An 18,817-nucleotide genomic window follows, 5' to 3' on the forward strand; every position below is an offset into this window, starting at 1 on the left:
GTTGATGAAATAATGGGCACTATATTGTTCAGAGGGTGAACCGTATCGGGCAAAATGGATGAAACCCTGTATCACACAAGTCTCCAGCATGACTCATCCAAACTCTCCAACTCTTTGAGAGGATGCTACCACAGGCCAAGAACATGGATTCATTTAATGGCTTACACACACTCATGTTCAGTCACACAAAGTGAATCGCACACACATGCACATACAGAGAAAGGCACTCAAGCACACGTAGACTGGCATAATTAAAATATGCATGCACACGACCCAGGTCAGGGGACTTCCACTGCAGAACATTTGAACAGGAAACGAGCCTCGAGACTCCTGCACAGAAACTCTTTATTCTGTTCCAGAAGGATGTGAGGGAAGGATCACACATGCAGGAGATGCAGGGTTCCTTCCTGTACTGACGCCGTGCACCATGGTAACCCATGGTAACTCCGTTTTAGAGGCCTATCACAGCTCAAAACTTTGTTTTCATGGCCTTAACTAGCTGCTAACCTGCAAACACTGCAGCCCTCCAGAGCTTTAGTCTAACGCCCCTGCACTGCAGGCTCAACTGAGTGGAAATGCATGCCATCCCAGCACCAGGCTCCAGAGGGTGCTGTTGTCCACCAGCGCCTAAAAAACAGGCCTGCCCAATCATCAGGCTGCTGTCCGTCACTCATAAGACCTGTGGGTTCAGCGATCAGCAGGCACCAGTTCTCCTCCCTGTTACGAGCCGCTCCGGGCCAATCCGAAGCGCAGGGATACGTTTTCAACACGTCTCCACCCAGGCGTGCCTCTACTCCGATACCACCTCCTCCTTCTCTGCCACGTCCACGGAGGACTCCCGCGAGCAGGAGGCAGGGGAATGCTGGGAGGTCGGAGGACTGTCCAGCCCAGAGTGCATGAGCGGCAGGTAAATGTCGTCCATGTTCGGCATCACAAGTACTTTCTGCAACAGAAAAAAAACAGGAACACAGCCGAGCAGGCAATTAACCAATCAAATGAGCCAGTGATATATCTAGTGTAGATTAAAGCCTGTATGTAGTGCTTTGAACTATCTCAAAGCCCTTTCCAGGGATTGGTGGAAGATCACCCCAACCATCATCAATGTGAATTTTTCACATCATTATACTGAATTATTTGCCCCTTCCTGATTTCCTCTTATTGTATATTTGACATACTGATTGGTTTCAGATCTTTTGACTAAATGTAATATCAAACAAAGGGAACCTGGGCAAACTCAATTTAAAAAATATGTTTCATTTGATTTATTGAATGAAAACAGTTACCTACCCACCAATTTGTCTGGAAAAAAAGAGTGGGCTAAAATTCCTCCACAGCGATGTGAAAGACTGATATCAAATTATTACAGAAAGCGCTTGGTTGCAGTTATTGCTGCTATCAGTGGTGCAACCAGTTAAGTTTAAGGGAGCAATTACTTTTCCACATGAGTGTTTGATAACTTTCATTAATTAAATGAAATAATAATTTTATAAATGTGTTTTGTGTTTATTCTGGTTCCCTTTGTCTGATATTACATTTTGTTCAATGATCTGAAACCATTCAGTGAGACACAACGTGCAATAATAGAGGAAATCAGGAAGGATATAGTAAATACTTATTCACGGCACTCCAGCTGAGTACCCACAGTACACGACTGAACAGGGTAAAGCCCGACTCACCACCAGCTCCAGAGGCTTAAGTGGATTTCATGAGCTACATTTACTGTGGGTGGCTCAGGCAAGAGGCCATCACTCCACAGACCACTCAGAGGCCAATCAACAGAAGCATTATCCCACTGTCTCATAAAAACACAGAGGCACAATATAGAGTTTCAGACCACAGAAAGCACTTCATAATGGTCTCCATGACATACAGTACATGGAAATGCTAATAATACTAATAATAATCTAACAATCTGCAGCCAAACCACTCGGATATGCTGTTAAAATGGTTTATGATGATGTATTATGAACAGTAAAGGGTAATATGATGCAGAGTTGGTCCACATAAGGGCCCACAGGTCCTGGTTCTGGAAGGCCACTGGGCCTGCTAGTTCTTATTTCTACATTAAAATATTTAGTAAATGAAATCCCAAAAACACAGGTGGGTTAAAATAAGTTCACTGCATACTCAACTGCAGTTAACTTATTTTAATCCACCCTTGTGGGTTAAAATAAGTTAGGTGGGTTAAAATAAGTTAACTGCATACTCAACTGCTTTTGATTGATGATTTAAGTGCTGAGTAACAATATAAACCAGCAGACCCTATAGCACTCCATGATCAGGGTTGGGGAGCCCTGCCCTGTAATGTAAAGCAGTGTACAACCTCTCCACTGTCCCAATGTTTTGTGTGAGTACAGTATGCTGTTCCTGTAGCTCAAGCCCACCTCTGTGAGGATCTGACAGACTGCATGTTATCAAGCTCTCAGGTGTGGGATATCTAGGTCAGGGCTACTAGTATCCAATCCCTGAAGAGCTTTAATCCGGTGGATCCTTAAACCCCTAACGCTCCTAGAACCAGGCAGGGAAGCTAAATTGGTATAGTGATTATTTAAGTAAGGTGAGTGGCTGGCCGGTCTTCAAGGACAAAGGGTGAGTGGGCCAGGTTGAGCCTTCAAAAGAAGAGTTATCCTGATGTGCTGTGTGAGGGGACTCTTAGTGTGAACACCTGGAACTCGCGCTGCAGCTTCTTCTCGATCCACTCGGTGACGTGGCTGAAGGTCACCTCCCTCTCGCCCAGCATGGGCCTCACTCTCAGGTCCAATCGCGGTGGAACACAGAAACTGTACCTGTACAGGTACGTACATGTACGCATAAACACAGACAGACACAGCAGCATGCACACATACACAGATACGTACGAGAATGCAGCAGTTATACGACATTGTTCAATGTTGAAAGAAGTCAAACTCTTATGTTGTATATCTAACCGAAGAACATCCATGCAAAATCAGTGGTGCTTATAAGATCACTACATGTTTGCCAACTGATCTACTGTCTCCCAGCACAGAGATCGGCCTGTTTACTGCACCTCACACTTAGACTTCCATCAATGTGTTTAGGTCAGGGATAAACATATACATATACTTATATAGACTGACTTGTATAGTACAGTAAATATAGTAAAACTCGTATTACTTTCAGTTGGACAGGTGCCTTACCATATTCTGTCAGTAGGGGGCGGTGGGATATTGACAGCCAGAGTTCCAGAGAGCTCCTGCACTTCGACAGTCAGAAGAAGTGGTGTGTTGGACACCTCCTCAATCTTCTTTTTGATGTACTCATTCTCGGTGGCCTTTTGGAAGTATTTGGACTTGGCAATTTTGTCCACAAACTTCAGAATCTTCCTGCTGGTGCTGCAGCCACTGTGATTGGGCAAGGAAACAGAAAAATGGCTGAATCCCGTAGTTCTCAACCCTGGCCCTGAAAAACTGTAGGGTCTGCTGATTTTAATCAGCCCCTTATTGATCAATGAAAGCAATCTGTTACACGGTTGACTCACCTTGACTAGCTTCTTGAATCTAAATTGATTGTGAAAACAAAAACCAAGGAGAGATTCTGCTGCTCTCCAGAACCAGTGCTGAACACACTGCCTTAAAACTTCTAACCATCCATTTGTCTGATAATTATTGTTTGTTAGCTGTGAACGCTGTTGTGACTAAGTCTGCTAAACATACTCAGTGAACCACAAAACTACATAACTGGCACAAGATGCTCTGCATCCACTGGCTTAAGGTGTCCTTCCAACGGGACCCTCCTCTCAATCACATCATTTCTTGACCCCAACCCACCTGCAGGTGGACAGTTGAAGCTTTGCACTTGGGAGTCTCCATTCTGCTGAAACAGCACAGATACCCTGATCCTTTTAATATCCGGATGGGGTTGTCTCATTCTCAACCTCTATCCGGACACCCATCAAGTTGATATATGAAGCATTGGATCCATAGAGGCATCAATTGTAAAGCGCTTTGGATAAAAGCGCTATATAAATGCAGTCCATTTACCATTTACCATCCCTACAGGAAACAGCTCAGTGTCCAACCTTACCCATCAGCACCTGGTGGAGTGCCCTTGTCTCCCAGAACCCCCTGAGGCTCAGAAGGTGGTACTTCCTCTTCATCAGAGGAGCCAGCACTCGAGGACTCTTCATCACTGTCAGCCAGAACACACACTCTGGGCCTGGAGCTGACATAGCATATTCACAGAGTCAGAGGCACACACATCATGCAGATGTACACACACACACACACACACATTATTGTGGTACAGTCTGAGTGTGTATAGTGGTTGGGGTATTGAATTACAGACACCATTCCAATTACATCTACTATAAACCTCTCAACTTATAAACCTACTGTAAACCGCTCAACTCATATGCCTATATGTCATCTCTTGGGTGTAAAAAGGAAGCTGTACCTGCTACAACTGTATAGTACAGATACGATTCACGGTGAAGCACATGCAGCAATACAGGTAGCATTGGCAGTCTGGGTAGCACTACAACCAGCCAGCACTAGCACTACAGGTAAAGGCACAGGGAGTGATACAGATATTCGTTCAGGTAGCTGTACAGGTAGTCATGCAGGACAGGTATCAGTACAGTGAGGTAATGTTAGACAGTCATGCAAGTAATGGTGAGTCACACCACTAGTTAAATGGCTAAAACGAGGCACACAGGTGAGGGCGTATTTGGTACCTCATGCAGCCAGACTCCGGCACGCTGTCGGCCTCGGCCCCGCCCTCCTTGCCCAGCTTACAGAGGTTCATCTTGGTCTCCAGAGTCATTTGCAGAGAGCCGGTATACATCACCTCCATCTCCAGCCATAGACCTGTACAGAGAGCGAGACACACACACACACACACACAGGGGTCATGCTGAGGTCTTTAAATGTGGTGGAACCTGCTTGGCTGACATCCTTCTCCAACCACAGAGCTGTGCAGAGAGACACAACCAGAGTGGCCTTGTGGAATGTGGAAACTGGCCATTGTGCATCCTTTGCCCTATTCAGCCTTAAAATCTGCTCACACACACACACATACACACACAGATTACATTAGGATAACACTATTAAATTTTATGATCTCATGTGAAGACCGTAAATGCCTAATACAGTCACGATGCCCTCTTTTGCCCTGCTGGCTCTGATGTCATTCTGCCCCACCCTCCGTACCCAAAAGCTCACCTCTGTGATCCACTGAGGGTCTGGACATGCTCACCACCTGGGGCATGCAGGTACCCATGTCCAGCTCTGTCAGGGTCAGTTCATTCATAAAGTACGGCAACTGCAAAGGGACATACAGGAAATGATAACTGAAAATGGCATGATACAACAGAAAGTTTGGTCATTTGATGACTGAAGCACAACAGGAAACAGAACAAAATGTACCAAAAAATCGAGCACAGTATAAATTCATATTTGTTCACCTTTTTTTTTTTTTCAAGACATTAGCTGTGCTTTCCAAAGATTTAGGAAGAAGACCCCTCAAATTCTAACTCTAATTCTATTATAAGTGACATTTAAATTACCACGGCTAAATGAAAAAATAAGAACGAACAGATCAATACTGGGAATAATGCCACTGCTCCGTAACTCAGATGGAAAATAATAAAAATCGTTTTTCTCGCCACTGGAAGAGCACGAGGTGAACGAAAAAGTCGATATGGGAGAAGTCTGCTGAGGTGAGTTATGTGACGGGAGCTGGGAGAGCGAACAAATTCCGTTAAGTGGAGGCATCGCGCTGACTCGGCGGCTCACTGATGCGCGAGACATCCAGCGATATTGCAGTCAGCGTCTATGACAACTCGCCTGCCCTCCCGAACTGCCCCCGCGATTTATTCTGATAAAGAACAAGGAAATACATGTTTTAGCCTTTAGCTGTGTTTTAATTTTTATTACTGCCTTATTTTATTAGCTATATCATCGTTCTATTACTGCCCATTACTACATTACGTTCCCTTTTATGACCCTGAAGGTTATTTTCCACATCCTGCTGTGTCATGCCTTTTTATAGTTGCCTCTCGCTTAAAATTGCTTTACTGTTCCTTTTCTATTCGTGTTTTATATGGAAAGCAACTCTGACCATTATTATTATTATTATTATTATTATTATTATTATTATTTTAAGTGCACATGAAAACAATCTGATGTCCTGACCTCATGTAAATGAAAGAATATTTATTTATGTGTGTTGTGATAATGCAGTTGATGGGAATGTTACAGCAATACAGTCTGGACTAATGATTTAAGCACCCACTGAAGTGATGCACAGTGTGCTGTATTAGCTCTCGGTCCACATCGTACTTTGAGATTATTGGGAAAAGTGTTTTTATGAAGATAAAACCGAAACCAAGCAGGTCCAGAACCCAGAATACTCTGCAGCCCTCTCGGACTGTGGAGGAACCCTGTTTAATAGCATTCTCATGAAAAGACCCACTCTTTCCAAACTGGTCCAAACCAGTCTCTACCAGTAGAAAGGTAGTAGGCCTTTATCTTTCCCACATGCAGTGTCCTGTCAGCTATTTTCAGCACCTCTCCCAGTCCCATCTCCATCATCCCTCCTTCTCCTCTCCTCTATACCTCTTCTTTCTTTCTTAATTTCAGCCAGCTACTCACCCTGATTTTTGTCAGCTTTTTCTGGATTTTGTGAGCCACCTGATTGGCCCAGTACTTCTCACGGAGAAAGTCCCAGAAGATCCGTCCAATGAGTGCATTGATTCCCCGGGTAATGGCGGGCTGGGATTCACCATTGCCACCAGTGATGGGCTCACAGAACTGAGGGAGCAAAGGTAGCCCACAGGCCAGGAAGAATGTGATTATATGCAAGAACACAGGAACATTTCCGAATACACTGATTAAGGCACTTAAAGGGATACTTCATTTTGGTATGACACAAGTCATTTTGTGGAGCCTACCCCACTGTATGTGTATAGTGTGAATACAAGCAACATCAGCTGTCCCTGCTGACTGTTAATGGCATCATCATTCCTGTCGGTTGTCTGACTCCTAATTCACTCCCATTCATTTTTGGGACCTGCCATTTTAAAACATGTGCCCATATGAATATGGTACTCATATGAATATGTCATTGTGTGCAAGGATACATCACTTAGTTAAAATAATAAAACTTTTCCAGCTCTTATTTTTCTTTCATAAGGCAATAAAATGTTGAAAACAATTCAGATACTTAAAAAACAGAGACCTTCTGACATTTGTACTCTCTTTTATTGATCTATTCTCCTCCATAGATAGTGAGTGCTTTAAAACTATTCATTTTGTCCTGAAAATGAATTGGAGTAAATTGGGAGCCAGACAACTAGGAGGAACGACAATGTTGCTAAGTCAGCAAGGACAGCTGATATTGCTAGTATTCATGCTATGCAAATACAATGGGGCAAGCTCCAGAAAATTACTTGTGTTATTTCAAAGTGAAATATCCCTTTATCGTTGAAATGTTACTGAAATTAATTGCACCATTTTGTTTTTGTCTTTTTAAAGGATGAGAATAGGCCATTCAGGCCACAAAACCACATCATTTAGTGTTTAATGTCTAGAGTTCCCAGCACTACAACACATTCTCGTTCTCCACCACCACACGATTCTCCCTAGAAAGCTTTTCCATACATTAACAGCTTTATGTGAAAACGATGGCTCCTGGCATCAGTGCAAATGCAGTAGTTGTTCAAACTGTGTGAGTGATTAGGTCATTAACATGAAGCCCCTCTGCACCACATGCTGAATGTGCCTGCTCTGCACTCTTCTAAAGAAGGAATTATTACACTGAGTCTAATGAACACAGATGAAGCCAGGCAGAATAATTAGGCCCTTATCGGGTTCAATATTCCGCTGTAATTAAGTGGGCCCACACAAATATAAATACCCACTGGCTTTTTTTAGGAGCATATTCAAGAGCGCTAAAAGGTTTACATGGATGTCTCAAAATGGAAACAGGACTGAACTGAACACCTGACTGCAGGACATTGCAGGTAGGGTAAGTTAGAGGGTAACTGTGTGCGGCCAATGATGCACTTTAACTCACTGCAGTGCTTTTCCCCACCACTAATCTAGTGGAACCAATGTTCTCGTCCAACCACGTGCCTACAAAATGTCTCCCAGCTAGAGTCAAAAATAGCAAACTCTTCTGGGTGAACTTTCTAGCAAATAGACAGAACATTCAAACAGCAACATGTAACAGTATGTTCTGCCTGTTGAATAAGCCATGAGATTATTAACAATAAGATGCATCAGAGCTAGTAATCTTTCAAACTATGGCCAGGCACCTTCTCCTTGGCTGTGGGGCTGTCGCCAGTGCTGTGGGAGGGGCTGGGCGGGGCACTGCCCGCCTCTGAAACCACAAAGCGGGCCATGTAGGCACTGTAGTCCAGCAGGATCTTCTCCCGGACACTGCCCGCCAGGTCCTTCAGCCGCAGGAGAGAGGGGATGTCCTCAGAGCTCCCCCTGCTGGAGCCTCCACTGCACTGCGCCTGGTCTGTGTGGGTGGAGTCCTGCTGCACTGACATGTCTGCAAGAGGGAGGGGCCAAGTCACTCCTCACATGACACATAGTAAGATTTATGAAAAGGCATGTTTCCTGCTGCTTGTGTAACAGTTCAACCTGGTCTCATATGTTTGCATCACTAAAGTCAGATATCCACTTATCAATACTAAGGGCATGCAACCAGGTTTATTACAGCTGCAGAAGTAACATTTTATGTCTCTGTCAACAATTACAACACAAATTGAGGACAAGGTAGTGTCTGAAATATGCTTTAGGAATGGACAGTCACCCTTCCCAGACATTCCCAGACATTCCTCAGGCACTGATCTAGATCCAGTTTTTCCTTTTAGCTCACAATGGATAAAGTTTGGGTGTGGGAATGGAAAACCTGATCTGAGATCAGCACTCTAAGACGCTTCACAAACACACGCTGTGGTCACTGAGTTTGCCTGGGCAGCCAGATCCCTCACCAGATCTAGATCCGCTGTCCTGATCACAGTCTGCTGCCTTAGAGGCAGAAAGGAAATGCTGAAACCACTCCTCCTTCTCCCGACCCGTTCGGCCAAATAGGAAGAGAGTGACAGGGGCCCCCAACTTGGCAGCAGGGGCCACATCCTGCTCCGGCCTCTCCCCCTGCTCTTCCTGCACCTCCTCTCTGCCCTCCTCCCCCACCTCCTTCTCCTCCTCCACCGCCTCCTCAGCCAGCACCACACAGATGGGGTACTTCTTGTTCCACACCCTCTTTCGTGCCAGTACCGTGGGCAACAGGGACACCTGTAATGGGGGGGGGGGGGCAACAAAAGTAAAACCTTTTCCATATTTCAATATTTTACAACTACCAAAAATATACAGCACACACATACATACATACAGACATACATACATAATGATAACTGATGTAGAATAAATGTGGAATGTGCATACTTTCTTATCCTTATACAGTATATCCCTTCCCCATTGGCCAGCAAACCCAATTTAATGACAAATACTGCACACAAATTCAAGAATTATATCACATGCCTTGACATGAAGACAAATCTCACTGACACTCCTTTAGACGAGTTCATTAAAGGGGCACTGACCTTGCTGCCAGCCAGCTGGAACTGGTGTGAGCGGACGAAGACAGCGTTGTGGGCGGGGTCAGGGGTAGGGTCGTGGAAGTTTGCGCGGCGGGAAATGTTAGTGCGGGGGTAGGCTAGCCGCAAACGAGACCCCTCCATGGTTGCATAGACGGAGTGGGTGAGGGAGGGGTGGTACGTTTCAGGACTGTACCCCTGCATCTCATTCATCCAGCCCTACAGAAGAATCGTGGAACAAAGGGCTCCGTTTATTTACCCCGGAATGGACAAAGAGTAACCACAGCAACGATTATGTCACCATCACCAAGGCGAGACTCTCATGACGATGAAGAAGTGGACGAAGGGCAACCATGGTGATAATTGTGATGTCACCGTAACCAAGTTGAGACTCATTATGAGGAAGAAGTTGGGGCGTGCACTGTAGCTCAACCAAAAATAATAGCATTAATTAGGATGGATTTAACCCAGTTAACAGGACGGGGATGCAGGGAGGGGGTTCACACTGCAGTGAACCTCTGGTGAAGATGGCCTCTGGAGAACAGAAGGGAACAATGCCTAGGAGATCTCTGCATTAATTACGTCTGAATACAGCAGGTGATCTGAGAGCCTCTCTGATCTCTTTCATCCTGACTGAAGCACCTGTTCATTTGGCAGGTGATAGTAATGAGGGCTTTGATCCCCATTGAGAGCCAGCAGACAGACAGCCAGAATACTCACTGCAGGGGAGGGGGATGGTTTTGAGAACTCTTGCTTAGATGAAATTGTTTTTTATTCATAATCTTTTATGTAAGATTGAAAGATTGTGATAATCTACACAGGTCACACACTGTTGTATCTTGTAAAGTAAAGCTTATTCTATTCTATTCTATTCTATTCTATTCTATTCTATTCTATTCTATTCCATGTTGACTGAGGAACATGATAACCTCAGTGTCAGGCTCAGGGTAACTGACTCACCTGCAGGATTTTTGGATGGCTCTGCTCCTCACCAGGGGCATCAGCTCGTAGGCTGTCTTGCAGGGAGTGGGGGTCCCTGTGGGGGCGTGGAGAGGAGCGACGGGGTGCCAGGAGCAGAACCACCAGCAGCCCCAGCATGAATCCTCCAGCCAGCCCCAGAGCGAGGCCTGCCCAGTAGGAGGGCAGAGGCAGGACGAAGAAGCTGTAGGCCAGCGCCGAAACGTAGAACAACCACCGACCTGATCCTGAGATTGAGGGCCGGGCTGGGCCCCGGGGCCCCTGGACCGGCCGAGGGGCCCCACCACCATCCCCTCCAGCCCTGGAACCCACAATCTCCACAACCTGAATGACATCACCGTATGTGCAGATCTCGTACCTGCTGTCCTGGGACAAGGCAGGGGAGGGGGAGGGACTGGGCACAGAACACCTGGCCCGCCATGCCCTCCTGCACTGCATCTCCAACCCCTCTGCATTACTGTCCTTGGGTCCACCCTCAAAACCAGCCCTGCCCCTGGCCCCACCCCCCACAGCGTCAGTCGCCCCCGGTGCCCGATTCTGGTGGAGCTGCTGCTGCTTGGGGCTGTCCTCCCGTATGATCTTACTGAGCATGCTCAGTGGCTCCTGCATGGCCTCAGAGAACTTGCGCCGTGTGTCCTCCAGCTCTGCCTTGAAGAAGCCGCCGCCCCTGGGCTCGGGCTCAATGGGGGAGGGATCAGCTGGGGTGGGCGGGGCCATTTCTGAGTCCCCGCCCTCTGGCTCCGCCCTGGGCTGGGTCAGCTGCTTCAACATGTGCAGGTTGAGCTTGGAGTCGGACTTGGACTGAGCCACCTCGGGCTCGCACCGTGAGATCTCGGAGGAAAGGGACTTGACCAGGCTGAGGAGGGGCTTGGGCCGGAGAGAGGAAGAAGGGGAAGGGGATGAGGAGGTCTCTTTGGGGTCAATCTCTGTGGAGAGCGACTTGACCAGGCTGAGAAGTGGTTTGGGCGAGGAGGGGTGGGGTGAGAGGAAGGCGGGGGCGGAGGCACACCGGTCGGTCAGGACAGGTGAGGGCGGGGCCCGGCAGGTGGGCGGGATGGGCCTGAGGGGGATGCCCTCATGCTGGTCTGGGAGAAAGACACAGTCACTGTCCTCAGAATCTTCCCCTGCCCCCCCTCTACCGGTGAGCCGGCTCACGATGCCCTGCAGGCCGCCATCGTCCCGACCCCTCTCTGCAGCCTCCGACATCTCTTCACCTTCTCAAGGAACCCTGTGAAATGGCAGGAGAACATCAGCCAGTAGTATAGACTTTGAGTGCATAGGGAATTTTATCTATTTTTACTGCATCATTTCAATCAATATTGAAATTTCACACTTTCCCCTCACCCTCTCCGTAAACCTCAACTCATTACACAACTACCTGAAAAATGAAGCTACTATGCCTTGCGGGCATTAAACCTTTAAGTGCGTTACTAGTAGATAAACTTTTTAAAAAGCTTCCAGATACTTCTATTTCACCGTCATGTTTTTGCTATTATGTTATAAAAGCTTTTTTTCTGTGCTCATCTTGCCGCAGGCTCTCACTACTACATGAAGAGCAACTACCTACTCCAGCCCCAGCAGAGTCTCCGACCTGCCTTTCAGCAAGATATTGCATAATACGACATAAAGGATTCTGTCTTTATCGTCAGACTGGTTCAGAGCCAGCTCTAGGCCTCAATAAATAGAGAAAGAGAGTAATATATATTTTTGGGGCAGATTCTTCCAAAATGCAGGATGCCGCATGCACTTTAATCAAATGTACTCAGCTGTAAACGCCAAACCTCTGGACGGTAATTCAGCCAGTGAGCAGGCCTATGGAAGTATCTGTGTAGGGTGAAGCTCTCATCAAATATTTCCCAAGTATGATATTATCATTTGCTGCCTGTGGGCTTATTTTTTTGACAGTCAAACCACAAATTGTAAATAGGTATTTTATGTTAAAATGAAAAAATAAATGAATAAATAAATAAATAAATGTTTTTCTTCCTCTGCATCTACTGTGTGGGAAAGATAACAATAGGAGCTGAAAAAAAAACCACATGGTGCAGTTTAGATGCGCAGCCCAAAACAATTCTTTGGCTTTTTACCAGCTAAGGGCGCTAGCACTTGATGCTAGCCGCAGAAAGAAATATTTCAGAGGAATGCACATTACATTACATCACAGCCGTTTTAGCAGGATGTCTATCATGGCGAACCTTGGCTGGAGCCCAGCTGCACAAACCTCGCTCGCAGTTTTTTGGGACGAGGGCTCGGCACTAACTCGCTCAACTCAGATTATGGATTCATCCCGTCTCCCCGCGGCTTTTAGCATTGTCTGCAGGCAATGCAGGGCAGTGATGTTCTCTCTTTCTCACTCACCCTGTCTCTTTCCTCTCGTCCCTAACTCACTATTTCTCTCTGTCCTCATTTATATATACTGTATATATACTGGAGCCCCTCAAAAAGTGCAGCAGGGATCCAAGTCCGGGCCTGGTCACATCTGAAGGCATTAGTGCCAGACTCACCCATTTTATAAAATGTTGATGTTAAAAAATTAAAAAATAATAATACAAATAATATTTATGTGGTCATTGCTCTTGTTCAAACTGACCTGCTAAGTTGTCATGCACAGAAATGCAAATTGCATTAGCAACTGCTAAATTGGGAGGATTGGGCACAAGTACAGCAATAATTATCCTAAACTCACGAGTGTACAAACAGCAAAAGAAGAAAATTCAAATGAGTTCACTCTCTTTCTCAGTCTCCTGAGTAATTCTTATCATTTTTCCAGAGGGAAAAATAAACTGCTAAAAGTCAAGTAACCTCTGAGTCATGGACAGATCACAATGCAGCTGGAAAATGTGTACTAATCCGCCAATGAGGCAAATTCAATCACAGCGACAGGACGATGTGCAGACCAGCAAGGGGAGAGCATTTGAACAAACACATCTCCTGGAACTCTCCTACGGACACGGCAAAAGACACCTCTTTCAAACTGACTTAGAGAGTGTCAAAACATAAACACACCAAGCTTAGAAAGCATCTGTCAATACAAACACACATGGACAATAGAAATATTGAAAAAATAAGTCATATATATAGAACCAAAATAAATGCGTAAAGCTGTGAACACAAGATCCAATAAAGGCAAACCTGTTCTTTTTTAAAGGCCTGCACAAAGATGGAACACTGAGTCACCAGGTTTTGTTGATATGCACGTTCTAACTCATTAGCTAATAACTTGTATTTAAAGAGCACCTTTCATTGCATTATAAATCTGAATGTGCTGCACAGTGGGCTGAAGAGAGCAGCAGTGAGAAGTGGCTAATTCCATTCTCTACTGTCAGGAGTGTGCTGCAGATGCTGCATGTACAGGCAAACTGCAGGTTCCCCATCAACCAGACAGGTGATGAACAGTCAGATGGGGGTTACCATGCACCGCCCTTAAACCTTCCCAAAATAACAATAAATCTGCCGGACTCTTCACCACAGCCAGGAACTTAGCCTATCTCCAAAGGTGCACTACACACATATAGAGACAGTGCAAAATAAATGTGAGATCCCACATGTGCGATATGTCGTACTAAAAGTCTATTATCTGTGAATTGGGCCCAATACGGCTCTAAAAGTAATGCGTATAATCAAGTCGTAGTGACGGTTCCTGTTGCTGTGGAACCTTTAAACGCAACGTACACGCACCGAGGGGCACATATAAAGAACTAATATATAGATATGTTTAATAACATGTTAACGTGCTGAGATAGGCAATAATATATAGTATAAATATGTAACGTAAAAGGTGAATACACAGTAAAATGTTCGGTATTAAATCAACCAGGCCTATAAGGTCCCCATTGCACTCTTGTGTAGGCTACTCTGTTGAACTAACACTGGATATTTCACTGTGTAGCTAGCAACGCATGATTTGCAACAAGCTTTAGCCCATTTGTGTGCGGCCTGCTTACAGCTCGAAAACGTCATCAAGCGGCAACAAACAAAAACAAATTTGATATTTAAAAAAAAGAATAGACTAACGAACACATAGTAATACAGGAACACGGCAACGAGAGCTCCTCCTGACAACCAAAAGAGTAGAAAACCAAAAATAAGGAAAAACGATAATTTCCGGGTTTTTTTTCACACGCCGTAGACAGAACGCCCGAGTAAAGGCTCCAAACAGACTGACAGCAAACAGTCAACGGCAACAGCAATTGCTTCGTGGACAGCGAATCGGAATTTCCAGGCTGCAACAAAGGTGAGCTCTTATCCAAAGTTCATTTTTGGTGAGTTAGAACGTGCAAATCAACAGTGGTAACTCAGTGTTCCATCTTTGTGCAGGCCTTTACAAAAGAACATACTGGATCTGAACCGTCGCACTGAGTTTAAACAATTATCTGAAATATTTTTCGAGTCGACTGTCGTTAATGGACTTGTGTTTACGGCTTTACGCATTTATTTTGGTAAGCAATCGGTGGCTTTGTCAGTATGCTGACGCTTACGTAGCCAAGAATCAAAAGAAACGTAGCCTGCAGTAGGCCTGTCCCTGCTCTAATCTATTACAGATTCAGAGCGACTGAGTGCAGAAGCCATCCATTTACGTTAGAAAGCCGATAAAAGCCGTCTGAGATCATTGTCATTTTTGATAACAGACAGCCTTCGGAGGTTTGGCTGCATCTTCCCTCTGTCAGAAAATTTCTCCTGGCAAGAAAGCAATGGGTAAAATCTGTTTTTCTCAGTCGTGTCTTGCATGTGCATGGGCTTTTTACTAAATCTCATTTCTTTTTTTATGCAAAATGCCACAGTCAGGCTCAGCTCCATTTAGCCTGGGGCACTTAACAGGATGTGTGGTACAGTACCGGGCACTACTGCTGATGGTCCAGGCCAGCCTTAATTTTGGGAGAAGCCATTCAAATCAGGATGTGCTTCAATGAGACCAAGGAGGCAGGAAATATACTACCCTGGGGCACTGAGACACCAAGGTACTGCTAGCGGGTCATCAATGTGATCCCTCACCAGTATGACAGCCAAGGTCACCCGAGACCAAGGCGATACTTCAAACCATATGAGACATGATGACTTCAGGATTTACGGTGCTCTCGATCACAGGTAGATATCTACAGATGTTTTGTTATACTTCTTGGATGAAATGTTGACTTTTTCCTAACATTGTGAAGCCAAAGGCAAATTTCCACACTCTGCAGTGGTTTCTTTTATATGCCGTACATTGCTGACTCATTTCCCCACTCCCTCACTTGAAAAGTGGCTGTCTTCTTCTGACAGAAAATTCATGTAACAGCCATGACCCTGAGCCACAAAGTGGGGAAAAATAAGAAATCTGTAATCAGAGACCTGGGCCAGAATACAGATCTGAGCTCAAGCTGGTTCACAGGAAACAGGTGAGTACACTCAGAGCAGATCATGGAGATCAGAGCGTTTCGTTCTGTACACCACACCTGACTGACTGCCCTCTTTATTGCCTTGGACTGCACAATCACTTTGAAAAACAGTCTCTGCCGTCCAGGCAGGCTGTGAGATGTGACTGGAACAGATTAACGATGCTCCAGCAGGGGTTGCCTGATTGATGTCTTGTCCTTGAGGCTTGACGAACAATCTTGTGTGTAGGGGGGGGTGTAAAATCAGTTTTCCATCAGATGAGTTTGTTTCCCAATGTATTTTTCCTTGTTGGAGCAGTTTTTTTTTTTTTTTTTGGAGAAAAAAAGATTGCATTCCTAATATACCCCATAATCTCTCACACAGACACATGTCCCAGTCTTATTTTGTTTAGGGTGCTGAATCAGATTGGAAGTTCTCATAGCTTGGAGCCACACCTGCAAACATATACCTTACGGGGCAATTCACACGTGAGGAGACATGCAAGAAAAAATGCAGCTATGTCATCAGTATAAACAATGAAACTTGTCTTTACCTGTCTTTAGATAGTTTGAAATTTTTCACAATTCAATGAATGTGCCTATACACACAAACTATAAACATCCAAGGTGCCTCTTGTTTCCTTTTTCACGAGAGCCCTCTGCCCACAACCTATACCACCTAGGAGCACCTCCACTTGCATAGCACACGACCCAAACTCACCTGAATGCGCATCAGCTCTTTCCCATTTTATTTAGGCTACATTACATGGCCCGGCTTCATCGTTGCAGTCCCGCGCGTTGTCGGTCTCCAACGTGACTAATGGCGATGGTTTGTATCCAAATCCGTCGGGTTGGAGCCACGTTATGCAGCACAGTACGGCAAATCAGCGCATTCCAGTTGGTGCGGGGCAAAGTGACAAACGCCGAGGACCGACTGCATCAGAGAAGAGCCGCAGGTTTTAACTTTTAACCTCGAACGACAGCTATTTAACAAGACGCGAAAAACTAAAAACGGCGACCGCAACTACCTGAGTGTGTCCTACTACAACGTGGCGTGCAGACTTTAAAATCGACGTCCTGTACTTAATTCAAAAGCCCGCTACACAAAACGCAGGTCTATACACACTCGTCGTACTGTACCGCAACATCGCTAATGCATATCACCGCCTCCCTCCCTCGCGCTAGCTGCGGACACCTTAATCTTATTATTAAAGACATGGCTGCTGCGACGCGCTCTAATCCAGATTATGCGATGATAGTGGCTGCCTTCACCTTTTGGTCACTCGAAAAAATCGTCACGCGCTCAGCCTCCCCTCTTACCTTACCCGTCCGCTAAAATACGACCGTACAGTTTATCTACAGTACACTGTACATAACGCGTACAAGTGCTGTCTTTGATAAACCGGCACCTACTTTGTCGTGGTCCTCTAGGCAGAGCAATCTACGAGAGGTTATATAATTTAACCTAAAATTCCTAAAATAATTACTCAAATTATTAAAAGCAAAAATAATAGAATTGTTTTCTACATTTTATTGTTCCTATTTCTTATTCGTGGTTTTCATTTTTGGAATACTATATGTTTATCGTAAAGAACTAGCCTATTTCATGTTGTAAATCACAAAAAGCGCCCTATATGATGCGTCAGTCTCTGAGAGAATTTGGTGTATTTTTTGCAGTTCTGTCTCGGCTGTCATGATTTGAATGGAAAATTAATTAAAATGATCATCACTCAACAGTACAAATTATATATATATATATATATATATATAATCAAGGGTTACTAAGTGCTCTGTATGTATCTAAACCACATTTACTTAAACATTTCTGTCCATGTAAAAAATAAATAACAGGCATACATGTAATAGATATAATAAAGTTGGACTTCTAAGACTTAAACGAATATTTAAGTAAAGTAACTGATTTCTGTTTTTTAAGGTTTTAGTGAATTTGAATGTTATCTTGTTACCACTGGTGAGATCACAACTGCACATTGGCATAGGCTATTGCACAAAATAGCCAATAAAACATAGTCCTTTTAAGCAAAATGCTTAGTGCAAAATCAAGGCAGATATCGTACCTTTAACTAAAAGAGTACATATGGTAATTTAACACCCAGAATTATGCTGAGAAAGAATTCCATTGTGGTTGTAGCTTTGCTTCTGTTTTACGATACTCATACTAAGAGATGTGCAAGGTTTTGCAAGGAGACTCAGTGCCCATTCGTGCTGCACTGTTGACCCTTTCTCCTGAGTGGTGAAGTAAAGCACAGCCCAGCGCACTACACAGTCTCAAAACGCAGCAGCATATTAGCATGGCGCTCCTCCAGGGCTCCAGGCTGCGCAGTTTTACTGGATCTAAATTTGGCTCTGCATGAGCAGCAGTTTTAGTCATAGCCACAACTTCTTCTTGTTTTACTTCTTCCTTTCTTGTGATAATAGTAATTATTATTAGGCAGACATTATAATCCTGATCCCCTGACATTTGTAGTATGGTATGAGACACTCAGTGCACAGAAATGGAAAGCATTATATCATAAGTGGAGATACTCTAAAGGTAAAAAAGAAAAAATAGCGTCTGGTGGGACTGTGTGGCACAATCTCTATCCATATTTTCATGTTCCATACTGCTAGCGGTTTGATTTCTGGCCGAGGTCTTTTCTGTGATCCACTCTTTATCTGTATCCACCTCAGCTTTCCCCTGTCTGAATAAAGGTAAGAACAAACAACAACAACAATAATAATAATAATAATAAAGGGTGCCAGACAGCAATTGTCTCATTTAGAAATGTGACTATGTCATACTGAAGTAATCTTAAAACCTAACCATCTTTATTATATTTGCAAATTAAGAATATGTCATTTACGGAATATGTAACTATAAGCAAAATATTCTGGTGGCTCCCTGACGGCTCATTCAGGG

The 18,817-nt window shown here is 44.6% G+C and overlaps 1 protein-coding gene across 2 annotated transcripts; it reads right to left on the reverse strand.

The window, feature by feature from the left end:
- Positions 1-328: 328 nt before the first annotated feature.
- LOC118216507 (testis-expressed protein 2-like) lies at positions 329-17,341 on the reverse strand. 2 transcript variants are annotated; one of them, XM_035397728.1, is made up of 12 exons: positions 16,619-17,338; positions 10,529-11,774; positions 9,575-9,787; positions 8,963-9,266; positions 8,276-8,517; positions 6,612-6,770; positions 5,181-5,280; positions 4,694-4,826; positions 4,045-4,182; positions 3,159-3,362; positions 2,666-2,786; positions 329-943 (listed from the first exon to the last, which is right to left on the reverse strand). In XM_035397728.1, the coding sequence occupies exons 2-12, from the start codon at positions 11,750-11,752 to the stop codon at positions 791-793; spliced, it is 2,991 nt and encodes a 996-aa protein (XP_035253619.1). In that variant the 5' UTR covers positions 11,753-11,774; positions 16,619-17,338; the 3' UTR covers positions 329-790. The 2 variants fall into 2 exon arrangements, with proteins under 2 accessions (XP_035253619.1, XP_035253620.1); XM_035397729.1 differs by lacking the exons at positions 329-943; positions 2,666-2,786; positions 3,159-3,362 and adding an exon at positions 3,513-3,940 and having other exon boundaries at positions 4,014-4,182; positions 16,619-17,341.
- Positions 17,342-18,817: the final 1,476 nt, after the last annotated feature.

Source organism: Anguilla anguilla, chromosome 17, assembly GCF_013347855.1.
Source record: "Anguilla anguilla isolate fAngAng1 chromosome 17, fAngAng1.pri, whole genome shotgun sequence".
NCBI lineage: Eukaryota > Metazoa > Chordata > Actinopteri > Anguilliformes > Anguillidae > Anguilla > Anguilla anguilla.